Here is a 19,520-nt window from a genome sequence, read left to right on the forward strand (position 1 = left end):
GAACAATGCTCTCTCACCCCAGGAGTATGTTACCCACACTTCCCCTGCCCTCACATTAGAAGTGAGAATCCACTGAATTGACTCCTCTGCAAGTAAGTATCATCATCACAATTTTCAATTCTGAGGAAACTACCTCTAATCTTTCATTAAAGGAAAAATGAATGAAGATATCCTCCCATCTTAAGACCATCTCCTATCCCATCATCTTTTTCTGCAAAGGTAGAAATTGGTTAAGAACATGAAAATCCAATTTCACACATGACATTAAGGAAATGGAAAGCTACGAAAACAATCCTCCTCACACCAGTGGGGATGCTAAGGCTTCTGTCCTGGGTGCTAACGGACACTAAGTGATGCTGGTTCAACAGGAATAAGAGCCCTACACAAAATTCTTGGATGAGAATTTCCCCAGCTTATTTCTGGAATGGAGAAAGGCAATTTCGTACCAAAAAAAACCCACAACAAACCAACCTGGAAAAACTGCAGATGTTAACCTTTAAACACCAAAACAAAAAAAACTGATGAAAAGAACTCATAAATAGTCCAGTACAGAGACCAAATTCTGCAAGTGGAAAATTTAAAGCTCATTAAGGAAATCTTTCCCAGATTCAACCAAACGCTAAAATACCAGATTTTTAAGTTCGCAAGTGACTGAATCAAGAACGCTTAAACTGTTAACTTTGTCCTACGTGACTCTCCCATCCAGACACATGCCCCCTAGAATGTGTGCAGAGGTAACTGATACACACCTCCAGGGTATGACACCATGGGAGATGTTCTCAGCTCTTCTATGAGGCGAAAGTCATTTCGTATAACTGAAAATAAAAAAAGTGCTACAGAGAAAAATAAAACTTCACAAGAGTTAAAAGCAAAGACCGGCTGAAATCTGTAACTTTTTAAGTGATAATATTAATAATAATAACCCCCTCTATAATTACCTCCTTTGCAGTGAACAATCTGCTATACTCTCTGAGGAAGAATCAGCCTAGCTTGCCACAGTGGAAACCTGCTGCAGCGGTGAGGCCAGCTTCTGTCCTTTCTTAGTTCTCTGTGTACTCGGGGATGCCACCTACTACAAGGCAGTTGGGCAGACAGGGGAGCTTCTCTCACCAACCTGCTAACTCAACAGGAAGAAGTTCACTTGACCGAGCTGTGGCCTCCAACATGTATCTGTGCATAATTTTATGAAGTATCTAAATGCCATTCACTAGATTAAAAAAAAAAAAAGGAATAGAAAACTCTGGACCAAGTAAATTGTAAACTCAAAAAGTTAGGAGGGGAACCAATTACATTAACAACACTTTCTTTAAAAAATAGAATCACTTCTTTTGAAATCAACCACAGTGGTGAGACGTGTTTTTCTTTTCAGGTGCCCCATGATGGCACACAGCTTTTCCCGGCAAATCTTGCCAGCTTCCAAGTCCCGGGATGCCACCTGCACCAGCACGTAGGGCAGCATTACCTCCCGATAGTGTGGAGAAGAGCACATGTCACCACTGGGCGATGAGAGCTGACAGAGACTCTTGGCTTCTCAACGCCAGACATGGTTGGAGAGCTTTCCTTGTCTATTAGAAAAGTTCATGAGGAAGCTGTGAATAGGATCAGTCCAGAGAAGTAAAACTCTTTTATTCTCACTGTCCAAACATCAGTCAATATACTGGGAGAGCCAGCGGAAGCCCTCGCCGTAGCCTTGCCTTTTGAGCACGCTGCACATGAACACTTCCATGGGGCGGGCATTCAGCTCCTTTAGGGTCACATTCCCCTAAGGGAGACAAAACCAAGAAGGGCCTGTTAGCATCTCCATGGGAGAAAAGCTTGAACGGTGATCACAAGAATCACTCACTCCTTTCTTCAAAAGCAAATCTAAGAAGGGATTAATTACAGAAATGTGGTCACGGCCACATGGATGACTTCCCCAGGGCTTCATGCTTTCAGGATAGAATAAGCAGCACAGTCCCATTCCTAGCCTCGCTCTCTCTGTGAAGAGCATTTGCTCCGAACACAGCAACATTCACTTGGCCAGAGATGCAGCAAACCAAGAAACCGGCCGCCGGCACCAAGAACCAGCATGCTCTGATGCACAACGGAAGTCTGGGAGTTTGTAGAAATAAGGACATTCTCATTAATGCAAGCATTCAGAAATATACGTTAATAACAGGTTACACTGAAGAAATTAAAAATTCATGTGTCTAACACTCATGCAGAAGAGGGGTAACTAAATAAATTAAAGAAAGCATTTCTGGAAAGAAATAGGTAACCAAGAGGCAAGACTAAGGAACCACGTAAAGAAGTAAAAAAGTTATAGATCTCCCAAAAGGAAAATTTTTTTTAATTTTTAAAAACACTGAGATGCAAAGACCACGACTCCTGCTTAGTTAGAGCTGATCTAGATTTTCTCTCTCAAGCACACTTTTCTGCAGTAGTCCTCCTTCCAACTGGAGACAGCATAACCTATTGTTCTAGAAGACTTGGCTTCTAGTCCTGGCTTTATCACTGACTTGCTGTGTAGACCTAACAAATCACTCTCAGTTTCCTCATCTGCAAAATGGGGATAACAGTCCAACCCTCCCTCAGGAAGGAGCACTGCGGATGATCTGCCGCTTGGATTTCAATGCTTGAAATGTGATCTATATAAATGATCACTCTTCTTCATAACCTGAAATCTCCAGTTTAAAAAAAAATTATTTCTGGTTAAAAGGGGCTCTTTTAAGAGATTCCTCAAAACTGAATTTGAAAGACAGTCAGAAAATTTTTAAATGTAACTGCCTTTTGTACCATTTCCTTCATCCTCAAATACCTGAAGAATGTATCGCATTATAAAGAACATACTCCTACCTTCAGAGTCTTCAAATTACCTATAATGAAACAAATCCTAAACCCAGTTAAACTTTAGAAAGATAAGTAAAATCTAGATAGTAAAACATGAATTTTTTAAAGCTGTGAATTTCCTTTACAGGAATATGTCCCCTGAAGATTTTTTTCTTACCTTTCCCGTGGTCTGTCCATAAAGCCCAAATATCTCACGGAGTTTTTCTTCACTGATTGCATCTGTTCTGTCAATTTTGTTACCCAAGATAAGGATTGGCACATTGGATATTGTTTCATCAGTCATTAAAGCCTAAAGACAAGATACGAAGTAAGGAATCTATAAAAGCCCACCAGATGACAAAAGCCACTTTGACTTTCACTTGTCTGTAAGTGTCAAATGTAATGCAAAAATCTGATCATCTTTATACGTGAGTGATTAACTAAGTTAATCTTGACATTACATAACACCCTCATTATTAGGTAAAAAGCCCCTAAAAACACCCTGACGTTATGTAAAAATCCCCTAATGCCTTCAAATCCACGGCAACTTAAGGCTGTATCTATTTACCAGGCAGCAGAACTATCCAACGGTAACTCTGAGCTAAGTCCCTCAGCCCAGGCCATCCACTGAGCACAGTCTTAGAAGCAGTCCTGAGTGCTATGGCTGCAGAGCCTCAAAAATGACTACAGGAACCCCACCCCCACCCCAAGTATTCACTGAGTGCCCAATGTGTGCAAAGCACTATCTCAGGTACTGAGAGGGATACAGAAGCAAAAGTAAGAAACATCCCTGGCCTCAAGAAATTCTCACTGTACGCTCCCAAGGCGAGTGAACGATTGTCACAATGAATGGGGACAGAATATAAATACTGAAAGATATTCAGGGAAATAAAATGGTGATGTGTATGGGCTTGAGGAAAGTCTCAGCAAAGATATGGAACCTAAACTGGGCTCTGAAGGAGGGGCAGTATTTGGACAGGTGGAAAGGGGAAGGCAGAATATAAGCTTTACAGTAGCAAAAGAATTCAGGAAGCTGTAGAGATCTCCTGCCTGGATTAATGCATTTACGCTGACATATAAGTGGGATGGGGAGGGATGCCCAACATTACGGTGCCAGTCTGAGAGGTTAGCGGTAATAGATCCTAACGACCCCAAGCCCAGAAGTTACTAGATAGCTTTTATACAATGAACTCACAAACAAACAGTACATATCTGTGGTGCTCAGGTAAGAGACGATGACCTGGCCTAACATGGCAGCATATAATAAAAAGCGCGGCAGGCATTCTGGTGTAAGAAATAAAGAGACTGAAGTCTAAATGACAGGAAAGACAGAGGAGTCAAAGCTGGCCGAGGTTTCAAGCTTGGGTAATTTGGTTCTGGCACAAATTCCAACGTAGGGGGAGGTTCCCCAGCCAACAAGCAATTCTTGGGACACCGGCTGGGTGTCCTACAATTCAACTCAATTCTGACATGATGTAACCAGAGATAACATCTACAGGTTAAGGGTTCAGTCCTACAAGACTGCCCCCACCCCCTTCAGATGCCAGCCGCAAGTACAGGTTGTTACATGTGCTTCTGACCAACTGGCTTATAAATCAGTGGTTCCCACGACCCCCTCCTTGGGTTGAGTAATTTGCTAGGACGACTCACAGAACTCAGAGAAACATTTTACTTACCAGATTACCATTTTATTTATTGTAACAGGATGTGACTCAGGCAATAGCCAGATGGAAGAGATGCATAGGGCAAGGTATTAGGAAAGGGTATACTGCGAGTCCATGCCCTCGCCAGGTGAGCCATTCTCCCCAAATCTCTGTGTTAACCAACCCAGAAACTCTCTGAAACCTGCCTTTTGGGATTTTATGGAGGTCTATTAGTCACAATTAATCAAATCATTGGCCATTAGCAACTGATTCCACCTCCAGCCCCTCTCCCTTCCCTAGAAGTCCTGGGACGGGGATAAAGTTCCAGCCTCTAACGGTTGGGCCCCCTGGTAACCGCCCCCATCCTTAGGTGGGGTCCAAAGGCCACTTCATTAACATAACAAAAGCCCTATATGGCTGTCCTCCCTTAGGAAAGTACAAGGGTTTTAAGAAATGTATGACAGGAACTGTGGATGAAAATGACATATGGATGAGAAATCATCTAAATGACCAAAATGTATGTCTTATAAATCACAATATTGCACTGGGACTGTAGTTCTCACTGACAGGAAAAGCCAGGAACAGAGACTAAAGTTGAACAGATAAAGGGCAACACCCTTTGATCATCTTAAGTTCCAGGAAATGTTAGACAAAATCAGATTAAGGAAACCGTTCATTCGTACTAACCAAGTGCCTACTACCTGACCAATGCTTTGCTAGGTGCAGGAGTTTCACAAAAATATAAGGTCTCTATCATATACACAGTCCGGTGAGAGACCTGTAAGAAAACCAGTAGAGAAAACAGACACTGATAAGGTAGAGAGGCTACAGTCTGAGAGCTCAGGGAAGGCTTCCTAGAAACGGTCATACCTGAACTAAGATCTCTTAAAGGACACCTGAAATTTATCAGCAAAAGGGGATAGGGGGTCAGGAGAGAAAGCTAGGCAGGGACAGCCACTTCTGCATACCTAAGGGAGGGCAAGTTGTTCTCTATTTTTGAAGTGGTAGGCACCAGAGATAAAAGAAACTGGAAAAATAAATACAGGAAAGCTCATGAAAGATCCTGTGCACTATACAAAAGATTTGTGGATTTTACCCACAAGGTAATAGACCTATTAGGGGATATTAAGTAGGGCAATGACAAGTCTGAGAAAGTTTTTTTCTAGCATTGTTACAGTATGTAGCAGGGTGGTGGTAAAATCTATAGTAATTCCCAGGGTTGTGGACTGCATGTCCAGGTACATGGTGGGGAAGATGAATAGTTCCATTTGGAAGAATAAAATTGGTAGATGGAGTTGTCTAGTAGGCAGCATTATGAATGAGGCTGGAACTCAAGAGAGGTTTAGACAAGAGAAATCCATTTAGGAGTCCCTGGCATGTGGGTGGCAGATGAAGCAATGGGAGCCTAAGAGAAAGTATAGACCCTGGGGAACAAGATTTAAGGGCTAAGCAGAAGAAGAGTCTGAGAAGTATCAGCCAGAGAGAGAGAACCAAAACCAAGAATATAAAAGGGAGTTTAAAGAAAGAGAGAACGACCAGTGCCAAAAGGCCAAGTAAGGGAAGGACTGCCCTAGAGGCGATTCCACATGAGACTCTTAGTATAGATCCAAGAAACAAACTTACAAATAAACTTGAGACAGGTTCAAATTTCCAGAAACAAGAATGCAGAGAGAGAGTTAGAAATCAAAGAGAAAGAAGAGGCACAGGGCAAAGCAGTAGGGATAACAAAGACAACATTATAGAAATTGTCAAGCCAAGAAAATATGATGTTGAGAAAGGAAAAAAACTTGAAGCTAGTTCCTGATAGTATCAAACGCTGCATATGACCCAAACTAAAGACTGAGAACAGACGCTTAAGGTCTGGCGAGTCATTTAGTGCAAGGCTGGACAGGCACAACCTGAGAAGACGGACTAAAAATGTAAAGAACTCTCATCCCTTTTAAGGTTTCACAACGCCAATGCTTCATAAAGAGTGGCCAGATGTGATATGAGAAAGGGAAAAATGTTAATTGTGCTGGGACAACAGGCATAAACTGAGTGTCCTGAGCAAACTGGACAGAGAGTCACCCTATGACAGATATAAATAAAGGCAACTTATTCAAGTCCAAACTGAGTTTCCTTAGGACATTGACAAGCAATGTCGTAGATTTTGAAACACTTTCTTCCCGTAACTAGGACTTTCACTAAATGTTAACTGACATGATTAAGTATTGGCACTACTGAGCAGTATTAAAAAGAAATAGAGGCGAAGAAAGGAAAAACATAAACGTACATTAAGCTCAACTTTGGATTCCATGAGGCGAGGGTGATCTGCACAGTCCACCAGAAAGACAATCCCATTAATTGCTGGGAGATAGTTTTTCCAAACCCGACGTGCTAAAAAGACAAAGTTCGTAGTGCATCAATGACAATATGTATATTTTGAAAATAAAATAACCTGATGGTCTATCTAGTGGGCAAATCTTGGCCAGGTTTCAATAGCAGTAGACTCCATATGATTTTCCAACTCCTAGCCATTATTAAATCAGAACAGAGGGTATAAAATGATGGCCCATGAACTGAATCAGATTTTTTTGAAATTTGGAAATCAGGGTGTCTGCTTGATTTTCTGAAAAACTGCAACATCTTGCAATCCCATGCCTACCTACCCACATGCCAATAATCAACTGGAATGGAGCAGTGGCAGCTCCTTTAGATGAGGTCTGGGCTCTTGCCTGCCAGTTTCCACCACTCCCTGCTATCTTATTCCCAGACAATTTCACTCACTTAAATCACCTACCTCATCCCTGGAGCTATTTTAGTTTGTAACCTCGGAGTTAAACCATCATGATGCAAATTACTTGTCCATATAACTTTAGTCCCAACTGGTTCCTAACTAACCGATGTGTAAGTGTACTGACACACTCATCCACTCAGCCCTAAGGGAGACTGGGCCTGACAGGGTGGAAGTTCCCAGGTATCACTTCGGTCTCCTGTATTTAACCTGGTGTGCCTATACATTTTATTTATTTTATTTGACACATGGAGTGATAACGGTTTAGGAAGCAATGCTTTAACTATATTATAATTTCTGAGCCATTCTTTTCTGCTCCTTTCAATGGGATGAATAAGGAAGCATCTCTACACCAGTTAATAATGGTTACCTCTCAAGAGTGGGACTGGGAAGGAGAGGTTGGAAAAACTTTTCTGTTACTTTCCATATCCGTACACTGATTGTACACTGAATTCATTACATTGAGTGTAGGTTACTCTTATAAATTAAATTTTTAAAGTATATTTTCAAAAAAGGAAACTTCCAAATGTACAGCATTTTAGTAACTTCTGTATAATGGTGGCTAGGTTCTTATAAAAAGTGTTTCTGCTAATTTTCCTCAAACAAAACTACGTACATCAAACACATTTTCCTTCTTACTCTATCAAAACCTGAAAACTAAATTATCAAACCAAATAATACACAATTCCCAGTTCAGGTATCTAAAACTACCCACTGCTCTGCATTCTCCTAAGGGTCTCAGTTCAGCATATAACTGTTTTACTTCTGAATTTAAATTTGTATGAAGTTACAAATCTTTTTGAAAGCAGAAAAGACACCATACACCCAATGCTACTCAAATGAAAATAATACAAGCTCATTATAGAAAAAAAGGAAACAAGATAATCCATAATCCTTCATCAAAACACACCCGCTCCTAATGTTTTTGTATATTTTCTTTCAGTATTTTTTTCTGACAAGGTATATGTGATTGCGATCATATATATAAACACACACACATATATACACACATATACACACACACATATATATGTATACACACATAAATATATGATTTTGGAGCGTGTAAATATTAAATGAACAAAATAAATGTAATTATATGTTAATGGCATCACTGACTATAAAATTATTTTGATCGCATCTCAGCCTTTTTGGCTTAATGATTAAATTACCGATATATTATTTTTTAACCAAATTTTTAAAAACCTATATTGGATTCAACCTAATATAATGCTCCAAAAGGAAACTTCTCAACTCAATTTAATAACAAGTGAGTAAATCTGAAAAAATCTCAATAGGTTCTTTCTTCTACCTTTCCAGAATATTTTTTATTCCCGCATTGTAAATGTTTTACTCCTTAGCCTAGAGTCTTGCCAAATGTAAAGTGAGTGTCCATCAGATAAAGATGCCCCATTCTGTGTATCTCCAAAACACATACAAGACAATTGATAGGGATCTGGGAACCACACAGACACAGCCTAAGGCAAAAAAGTGCTGTGGAGAACAAGAAGGTACAAGAAAATGTTCCAACTGATCCAAATGGGTACAGCATACAAAATATCGATTTAGATCAGAGTGCTCCCAAGTAGTCACTGTATTATTTTTGCAACTTTTGACAAGTTTGGAATTACTTACAAATAATGGCTTAATTTCCTACATATACTCCATTGAATAAAGGATACAAAAGAGATAGGACAAAATTCAATGTGATATTGCACTGAATCATGTTCAAAAGGAAAAATGCTACAAAGGAGATTATTGGGACAATTGAAAAAAAAAGAAATATACACTACAGAGTAGATAAAAATGAAACTCCCTGGGTTTGATAACGATTATGACCATATAAGGGAATATTCTTTCTCTTAGGAATATACATTAAAGTATGAAGGAATAAAAGAGCAACTCACAAATGGTTCAAGAAAAATAAATGTTAATATGTATTGTATTAACAGAGGGAGACTGATAAATCTGGGCAAAAGGTATAAAGAAGTGGAGTTCTCCATTATTTACGCAACTTTTGACAAGGTGGAAATTACTTAAAAATAGTAAGTGAATAAACCAACTTCATTAAAATAATAAGATCTCAATCCTAAATGCAAGCAATTTAAAAAGTAAAAATGACACACTGCTTTTTTTAAAAAGGAGGGGCACAAAATGAACTATAAGTCAATACCACCCTTTCTCTGAATCATCTCTTACCTTGCTCATGCCCACCAAGATCAAACGTTGTAAAAGTCATTCCAGCAATTGTCAACTCTTCAGATGCTGAAAAATTATCAAGAAAGAAAAGAAATAAACTTCTCCATCCACCACGGCCCAGCTACGAGTATTGTAAACCAATACAAAAGCAAAACTTAATGAAGCTTTCACCTTGTAAAGAAAATACAAGTGTGAAAACATTAAGTTATTTTAAAAGGCCAAGTTTCTTTTTCTCCAAGGTATCTGCTGCTTCTTAGAAGTAGAAATGACAGATGTGTCCCATTACAGGACTTGTGAGAAGAGAGAGTGACAAAGTTCCAGAGATTTGTATTTATGAGTATGTGACCTAAGCGTATCCTAATTTTTTTCAAGTGAGCTGTCCTTTAGAATTTCAGTTAATAAAAGAACTGTATAAACTGGGGATTCATCCTCCAGCCCTGATATTGACCTTGAAATATCAAAAGGTCACCTGGTATTTTCAAACCTACTTGGATGTAATGTTGGAACATGTTGGCCCAATCTGTCATCTTTGAGCATGTGTAGAAGAGTGGTTTTGCCTGCATTGTCCAAACCCAAGAATACAAGTTTTCCAGATTTCTTGTAGAGTCCTAAAACAGAAGAAAAAGAAAAAAGAACCCATAGTTTTGCTCTTTATATACCACAGACTGTGTATATTTAAACTGTTGGAGGAAATGCAGAAAATGTAAAACGTAGGATCTATTTCAAGGAAAACGGCTTTACCTAGGAACTGGAGCACACTGCTGAAGCCATTGTAGATCCATTCAAAGATGAAAGACATTATTAATGCTTACTACCTGTATAAAATATGAAAGCAGCAAACATTAGCTTTCTGGATGCTAGTATAGTTTTGGAGAAGTTAACTCTTATTCCCTGGCCCTGATGTCCCATGTTTTCAGGCATAATAAAACAAAGGATTTTGCACTCTGGAGGGAAGTCTCTGGAGTTGTATCTGCATAAACTCCTGGTTTCCTAAGTGTTCAACCTATGATACTCAGAGGACCAGGAGCTGAAGATACACCATATTTTGCCATGTCTAATGTGCTCCCGGGTATAGTGCACACCCCCATTTTTGGCTCAAACTTTCAGGGGAAAAAATCTTTCATTTTAATTTTTTAATTCGAATTTTTATTTGTTTACTTTTAGGTACCTGTTTTTTGTACTATAAAGGAATTTCAGCATTTATTTCTTAACATATTATGCTACAGGAAATGTTATGTAACAAATAATTACAAAACACAAGAACAGATACAAGATACAAGGTATAAGAAATTTTATGTACTGGTAACAAATGTATTTACACACCACAGAAGGCCAAGAACTCTTCCTGGTTGCAAGTTCATCATAAGTTCAACACAACCGATCACTGTATTCCAGGGTATTATTTTGCATACTGATATCATTATTGATTTCTAAAGTTATACTTTTAACTCATAAGCAGAATAAGAGAATTAAAAACATTTATATAGATACGGAATTAGTAATACCCATATATAATGTGCATCCTTAGTTTTCCCTCACAAATTTGGGCAAAAAAATGCACATTAGACATGGCAAAATACAGTACTTTCTTCTTTTACTGTGAAACTCATTCCTCCAGGCTGCTGCTCATTCACATTTCCTCGATACACCACTGCTATCTACCAGTTAGCAAAACCTCTACAGAATGAGTCCCATCCATAATCTGGATCAAAATGTCGCAGTGATGCACTGAGTAGAAAATGATGAAAAAATGCATATTAACAAGAATGACAACCATATTAACCCATCCTTGTAAACCGGTCTAAAAAACATGCTCATCAAAATCCTTTTGGCTGGCTCAATTTGCCCTGCTGCATTCATCAATGCTATCTCTTTTTAAACAATATGTGTTTAGCCCCTCTTGCAGTTACGTGTCTCAACTTATAAGAGATAATAACACTATTTTGGAGAGCCCTGAAGTGGTAAGAAGAGAATCCTTTCCTAATGTGAATAATCAAGACCTACCATTTTTCAAATACGGATTTTCTTATAATAATACTTGTTCAGGACAGGGCAGTTAGGTTCCTAGCCAAGTACATACCTTAATTTGTACTGATATTAACACCACTCTTTGTTTCCCATAGGCCTAGACAAAAGATGACCCAAAGCTACAAAAAGATCTACGTCATACGTTGGTAATAAGCAAGAGGATCTCTGAATGAAGTTAAGCTGGGAGGATTTAGAGCCACTGGTGGGTGTTAAGGTTTCTCAGTGTCAGCATTTCCCCATAGTGAACTTTCGCATCATTAGCTCAGATTTGGTGCAAAAAAAAGGGGGCAAGATCCTCTACTTCAATTCCTGTGCATCATTAAAACATCTGAACACAAAGGCTTTCTACTAGATGTGACCAACTGCTTCCAAACAAAATTTTCATGTTTTGTTTTTTTCAAAAAAGTAAACAAAGGTGTAGTTACTTTTACTAGTGACCTGTAAAAGGATTCATAAAAAACCACCTATATTCTTCATTCAAAGAATGTTAAATGAAGAAGAAATTGGAAAATGAAGACAGTGTGTTAATTTTCTTTTTCATCCAATTACTGTTGCTTTTATTTTTAAATCGGGCCTGTGGCCTTACTCATAAATTGTAGGAATTGTTTAATGCTTCTTTTCTATGGCTCTTACCATGGAAAGCCAAATGAAGTTTGGGAATTTGAGTGAGAGCGAAGACTGAAATTTTTATAGAAAGATACTAACTAAGGTTTTCTGCCTTTTCAGTAACATCAAAATATACCGTGGCAGACACAAATTTAGCATGTTAAGTAACAGTTTTGTCTGGAAACTTGGTGTGCACTTTAAGAAATCAGTGACTTAAATACACTTATAAAGTTCCCGTGCCGAAGTTTCCACTGCAGGTAAGTAAAAGAGCGACGTGCCACTCCTCTGCAATCCCCACAAACCAGTTATCCTTCCTCCTTTTCTGTCTACCACTCGGCGAAGGGCAGCTTGCCTTTAGAAGGCACCTCTCACTCACTCTGATGACGCCTTTAAAAACCCAGCACAGAAGCACTTAGCTGCACCACCCTGGTTTGCAGCCAGTACTTCACAGACTCTTTGTCAAGTTCACCACATCCTTTTACAAGCATTCCCAACTAGAGGAACTCTCCTCAGGGGACAAGGGGAAAACCCCACTTTGAGGGCTGTTTTGGGGTAACTGAACTACTTTGCTTTTCCCATGTACTGTGCCTTGACATATCTGCTTCAAAGGTCCTGTAATTCCTCCCGCCAAAACGAGGGCTCAAAGAAACTCTTCAGGTCACGCTAAAAACATAATACTAAAAACCCTCCTTGGACGCAAACACTTGTGCTGCGTTGCTAACCAAATTTAAGGAGAGGGCGTTGAAGCCGCCTCCATCCTTGACATCTTGGGGTCGGACACCCCCTGGTGAGTAGTGCCGCAGCCTACGCAGCGCCGGCACAGACGTCTCCTTTCTATTTCACACCCACCCTACCGGGCGGGAATCCCTCGCCTCCCGTAGCAGGACAAGGACGCTGACAGTGCTGGGTTATGTGGCTGAACCGAGGCCGCTCAGCTGGAAAGGTGACCGTGCCAGGACGCGGACCCTCCTCTTGTAACAGCAAGGCCACAGCTCTTCCTGCTGAGATCACACAGAATGCAAACCAAGATCACACAGGCGATGAAAACACGCACGCACACGACGCTCCCCCCCCCACGCTGCACAGACGACCGCTTACGGTCTCCTTCCGGACGACACACAACGCCTTAGGAGCGGACTGTGAAGAACCAGCACCCCCTGTGTTTCCGTCCTTGAGCCCCTCCCGGCCCTCCCGGCACCCGACGCCGGCTCCGCACTTGAAGGGCCTACACTACCAACGAAAGCGTCGCCGAGGCGCCGCAGAGGAAAACGTGCGCCTCCGAGGGCGGAGCGATCGCGCAAACACCGAGGCCGAGCGCGGCCCCAGAAGAACCCCCGCGCATCACTTCCCCCCCCCACACGGGGTGTTCACAGCCCGGAGAGCAGGCGGCCGCCGGGCACACAGCGGGGGCCAGTCCCCGCCGCCTCCGGGGCCCCCGGCACAGCCCAGCACGACGGGGACGGAGAAACGACGGGCAGGGCCGGCACCGCGGGACAGCGCGCGCCCGGGTGTCCCTGCCCCTCGGCTGGGCCCGCGGAGACGACTTCACCGACACCAGACGAGCGCGCCGTTCCCCACGCCCGGAAGGCGGCCCCGGGGCTCGCCCGAGGACCCGCCGGCCACTGCCCCGCGCCCGCCCCCCGAGGCCCACGGGCCCGCGCCGGCCTCGCCCACCGCGGGGCGGCTCCCCCGACACACCGGCGGCGAGGCCGTTCCGTACGCCCGAGCGCACGGCACCAGGCCAGGGACCTGTTCTCCCACCCGGCAGCGGCCAGAGCCCCCAGCGGGGTGCAGGGCGACCCGCTACCCCGAGACGCGCAGGGGCCCGAGCAGACCCGGCCCAGTCGGCCCATCCCCGCCCAGAACCGGCCCCGCCGCCCCACAGGACCGCCTGCGTGTCACTTCCCCCCCAACCCCGCCTGCAGCGGCCTCCGCCCCGACGCTCCCGCCCTCGGCCTCCGCCCCTCCGCCCCGGGCGCCCTCCCTCGCCTCGGCCGCCAGACTCACAGCCCCAGGGACTCCTCCGGCGGCGGCGGCGGACGGCTTCGACCCTCGCTCAGAGCGCACAGCCCAGCAGCACCCGGGACCGCCAGCTACTCGCCGGATGTACGTAACGCCTCGCCCCCGAGACTTCCGGGCGCGTGCTTGCCCCCGCCCCTTCGAAGCGTCAGCGCGCTCCGCAACAGCCGGGAGGCCCTACCAGCGACTCGGGCCGCGGAGGGGCGGGCCTCAGGCCGGACGAACCACACTCGGGGGCGGGCCCGACTGGGCCACGCCCCCTCGCAGACAGAGACCAGGACGTGGCAGCGCCGCGCCTAGGGAGGGGGCGGAGTAGCATCCTGGAGGCTCGCGCTGCGCCTGGGCGCTCGGAGCGCGGCTTCAGATCCGACTGCTTTCCCAGGCGCACCGGGAGGTGGTGACCGGCGGTTAGGTGGGTTCTCGGAAAGAAGACATGGCCTGAGAGCCCTGGTCCTAAGGTGGACGCCTGCAAGCTTTTGCTTTAAGTCACATTGCCCGGTGAGAACCTACTTTTTAGAAGAAGACTTAATATTCTTTGAGAACTTACGTTCCAGGCAGTGCCCCGAGTACTTGGTGTGCCTCATCTCGTTTGATCCTCATTACCGTCCTATGAAGCAGATACTGTCGCTGTCCCCTATCTACAAAGGAGAGACTAGTAACCAAACCCAAGTTCATAGGCTACGAAGTGGCAAAGCAACACGTTGGCTCCTACTCTTTTGTCCTTCACATGCATTTTCTCATTTAATTCTGAGATTGATATTATTACTCCCATTTTATAAATAAGAAAACTGAGTCAAATGGCAAAATGAATGATATTTTTGGATAGGAAGACACAATATCACAAAGATCTCAATTCTCTTTAAGTAAAATTTAAATTTAATATAATGCCTGTAAAAGTACTAATAGGGTTAATAGAGTGTGTGTGTGTGTGTGTGTTTTAAACTACCCTATTTGTTCCTAAAATTCAAATGGCCAAATAAAAACACTAGTCAGGAAACAAGCTCTGAAAAAGAAGAACAAGGAGGGAGGAGCTAGCCATATCAAATATTAAAACATATTATAGATCCTCAGTAATTAAAGCAGTTTGGTAGTAGAGCACAAAAAGCCAAACAAATCAATGGAACAAAGTACAGAAATAGACCCCAAAACATGTCGAAATAAAATGAAAATGGACATGGCAACTCCAGCAATACTGGAGGGGGCTGGATGAACAAACTCACCACCTTCTCTCCTTTCATCCTGTGGTTCTTCTGCACTGAGTTTGAATCCTGCCCAGACACAGAAAGGGACTAGGCCATGTTCTGAGGCTTCTCACCAACTTTGGCTAAACCAGGGGAACTGTGTCCACAGGGCTTGGAACCCCAATGTGTACATCGTGAAGGCACAGGGCTGCCCCAGTGCAAGCCAATGCATTGGATTACTGGTCCTGATAGAAGTCTGGCTGCAAGAGGTATAGGGGGTGTCGCAAACCAAAAGTATGGTTGGGGGGGGTGGCTTGAGAGGAAGGAGGGAGCACACAGATAGTTTCTCAGGAGATCTGCAAACACTACTTACCAGCTGGCCAGCCTTGGGCAAGTTGACAAATGCCCCGAGCCACTTCTAGGATGGGTGAAAGAGGCATTGTTGTGCATGTTACCAATTTTTCCAGAGTATGTTTTTAATAAGTGTTTCAACTATGTGCTTAAAAATAAATAAATAATTAAAGGGTTGGGACCATTGGGTAGTCAAAAAAAACCTGAAAGTTGAATTTGTGAGTCACATACTATACCAAATAAGTTCCAAATGAGTCAGAGATTTATATGTTTTGAAATGACACCATAAAAATATTAGAGAAATGAAAGAAAGCATGGATGAATTCCTTATAAACTTGGAATGGAGAAGAGCTTTCTGGTTTTGATTGAAAATCCAGAAGGCATAAAAGATTGATAAATTCAACTACAGAAAAGTAGAAAACTTTTACATTAAAACAACAACAATGATGTAAAACTTTTACATCAAATCATAATGAGTTGAGAAAAAGTATGTGTAATCACACCAGAAGCAAGTGAAAAATTAATACGAAAAAACCAACTGTTGTTAGAATAGTAGGCCAAGGATAAGACCACACAATTCACAGGAAAGGAAATATAAATGGCTCTTAAGTACAATAAGCTAATAATAGAAATACAGTAGATATTGTAAGATACATAGATATAGAAAATAATAAAAGCTAAATTTAAAACTCACTGAGATGCCATTTTTATCCATCAGGTTGGAAAAAGTCCACCTGTTTATTGGTGGCAAGGCCATTTTAAATAGAGTAGTCAGGGAAGACTCCCTTGAGGTGTCATTTGGACAGGATCTGAAGGACATCTGGGGGTAAAATCTTCCAGGCTGACAGCAGAGCAGGGGCAGAGACCCTGAGGCAGGAGTGCGCTTGGCAGGTTCCAGGAACAGCTAGGAGGCCAGTGTAGTCAGGCAAGATGAGGAGGGAAGGAATAGCAGATGTGAGAGAGGTGTGGGGTAGGCGGTTAACAACTGGGAAGGTGCTGAGACTTTACCTCACTTGCAAGCTGACAACTTAATCTGGCACACTTCTGTGGATACTGGCAGAGATACCAGACTCCTGGGGCAGAGACTAAGGATTTTATTACCTCAAGCATATCAAGTACCATGAGCTTCATGTTGTGTCTTTTCCAGTTGCCCCCCACCAGGTCTTTGGGGGTGACACAGACAGCAGACTGCCTAAGTGTCTGTACCCGGATAGTGCGTTTGCATCACAACTGAGGAACCCAAAGCTCAGGGAACCCAAAGTCTTCCTAATGGACTGTAAGCAACGCTGCCTGATCTTTGACCCATAGGGAGACATTATTATACTGGACAGTAAACAAACCTGTCCCCTGCCCCAGGCAGAGACTCTGTCTTCCAAGGCTGTTCGTTATATAAACATCCTTGAAAAGATAGTTCAAACAAAGGCAGCCAGTACTTCTGCTCCAAGAAGTGCAGAAATGCAAGCGATTCACAGAGAATTGTCTCCCAATAGGGGGCAAATCTTTACAGAGTCTTGTAGACCACTGTGAGGACTTTAGCTTTTATTGTGAGTGACCTGGAGGGCCATGGGGGGGTTTGAGCAGAGGGATTTTATGCAATTCTTCTCTCCACTCTATGCTTATTCCCCTACACATGCTCAACATTAGCTAGACAGGCACTCAGAAACTAAAATGGGGACTGAAAAGCATCTGTGTTAGTCAGGGTTCTCCAGAGAAACAGAACCACTAAGATATATAGAAATATGTATAAGAGGAGGTTTATTATAGGAATTGGCTCATGCGATTATGGAGGCCAACAGGTCCCATGATCTGCCGTCTGCAAGCTGGAAAACCAGGAAAGTTGGTATAATTCGGTCCAAGTCCGAAGGCCTGAGAACTGAGTGGCTGCTGGTGTAAGTCCTGGCGTCCGAAGGCCTGAGAATCAGAAAGTCTGATGTCCAAGGGCAGGAAAGGGGGATATCTGAAAGATAGAGATGGAGATGGAGATGGAGATGGAGATGGAGAGGGAGAGGGAGAGGGAGATGGAGATGGAGATGGAGATGGAGATGGAGATGGAGCGAGACAGAGACAGAGACAGAGACAGAGACACAGTCACACACAGACACAGACACAGATACAGATACAGATAGAAAGATTGCCCTTCCTTTGTGTTTTTATTCCATTTGGGCCTCAGCGGATTGGATAATACCCATCCACACTGGTGAGGGCGTATCTCTTTACTCAGTCTACTGAGTCAAACGCTGATCTCTTCCAGAAACACCATCCCAGATGCCCCCAGAAACACTATTTTGCCAGTGTGTCCAATATCTTTCCTATGAGCATCTGTCGTAGAGAGAAAATAAAAGAGACATTTAAAAGGACATAGCAAAATTAAAAAGACTTTATTGTAAAATACAAAATTTTGTAAAATGCAAAATATTTAAAATGTGTGTAGATTCATGGCAATATTGCACAAATAGCTAATTTTATTTTGTGGACTGTACCTAATAACTTGTCTTATTTTATGGGAACTCTGGGTTCAACACTGCACCCTCAAAGAGCGCCCTCAGCCTCTCTTTCTCCTCCCAATCTAGTGCGTTTCAAAATGAGAAACCAAGTCTTGGAGAAAATCATCATTATCTGGAAGAACTGCTAAGTATTTTAAGACCACCACCATCACCACGTCTACTCGTCACAGCATAGACTATTATGAGGACTAGCTGAGATTTTTTTTTATTAGTGTCAGGCGTACAAAGCAACGTAATAGTTAGACATTTAAACCCTTCATAAAGTGATAACCCCCCCACCCTACTACCCCTCTGACATCTTATATAGCTGTTACAATACCATTGACCATCTTCCCATGTTGTACTCCACATCCCGTGACTATATAGACCTATATACTTACTTATAGTTGGCATTCAACTGTATTCAACCGTTCAGGTGTACAGCGCATTGGTCAGACATCTACAGTCTATGAAGTGACCCCCCTGATAAGTCCAGTGCCCATCTGGCACCTTACATGATCTTTACAATATTGTGATTATATGCCCCATACTGTATTAACTATCAATTTATATTTCTTAATGCCTTCACCTTTTTCACCCTGCCCCCAACCCCATTCCCATCTAGCACCCTGATAGATCTAGTACCTATCTGGCACCATACCTAGTTATTACAATATTGTCAACTGTATTCCTTATGAGGACTCGCGGAGATTTATGTGTAATATAAAAATGGGAGTAACTGTGAGAAGTTTGTCAATAGAGACATGAAACCAAACTGACCACTGGCTTAAATGTGTCGAGTCCGCTGAAGGTGGTTCATCTACCAATGGAGCATTGAAACCAAACAAACAAAACACCGAGCTGTCGACCATGTATACTTTTTACAGCAAAATTGCCTCATGGCCCATGAGTTCACAGCTAAAATGTCTATGGCAAACATGCGATGGCGAACGTACCTGGAACGCTCAGCCAGGTTCAAGCTTTACGTCAACAGTGATACAGCACGTTGAGCGTGTGTGCCCTGTATATGTGATGAGAACAGCACTTTACCTCTGTGATCTCCCTCCCCCAAATACATTACCCCAGTCTAATCCTGAGAAAAACATCAGACAAATCCCAACCAAGAGACATTCTACAAAATTCCTGACCAGTACGCCTCAATACTTATCAAGGTCATCAAAAACAAGGAAAGTCTGAGAAATTGTTACAGCCCAGAGGAACCTAAGGAGACATGACAACTAAACGTAACATGGGCTCCTGAAACAGAAAAAGATGTTATATAAAAACTAAGGCAATCTAAATAAAGTGTGGGCCTTAGTTAATAATAATACGTCAATATTGATTCATTAATTGTAATAAATGTGAAGTAAGATGTTAATAGGTAAACAGTATAAAGTATACGGGAACTTTCTGTCCTATTTTGCACTTT

At 42.7% G+C, this 19,520-nt stretch overlaps 1 protein-coding gene across 2 annotated transcripts; it reads right to left on the reverse strand.

Annotated features, from left to right (window-relative positions):
- Positions 1 to 1,600: 1,600 nt before the first annotated feature.
- SAR1A (secretion associated Ras related GTPase 1A) lies at positions 1,601 to 14,183 on the reverse strand. Of its 2 annotated transcripts, XM_081074254.1 has the most exons (8): positions 14,065 to 14,181; positions 12,912 to 13,058; positions 10,165 to 10,238; positions 9,912 to 10,031; positions 9,424 to 9,489; positions 6,724 to 6,827; positions 2,987 to 3,118; positions 1,601 to 1,762 (listed from the first exon to the last, which is right to left on the reverse strand). In XM_081074254.1, the coding sequence occupies exons 3-8, from the start codon at positions 10,220 to 10,222 to the stop codon at positions 1,646 to 1,648; spliced, it is 597 nt and encodes a 198-aa protein (XP_080930380.1). In that variant the 5' UTR covers positions 10,223 to 10,238; positions 12,912 to 13,058; positions 14,065 to 14,181; the 3' UTR covers positions 1,601 to 1,645. The 2 variants fall into 2 exon arrangements, with proteins under 2 accessions (XP_080930380.1, XP_080930379.1); XM_081074253.1 differs by lacking the exon at positions 12,912 to 13,058 and having other exon boundaries at positions 14,065 to 14,183.
- Positions 14,184 to 19,520: the final 5,337 nt, after the last annotated feature.

Source organism: Rhinolophus hipposideros, assembly GCF_964194185.1.
Source record: "Rhinolophus hipposideros genome assembly, chromosome: 15".
In the NCBI taxonomy this organism is placed as follows: domain Eukaryota; kingdom Metazoa; phylum Chordata; class Mammalia; order Chiroptera; family Rhinolophidae; genus Rhinolophus; species Rhinolophus hipposideros.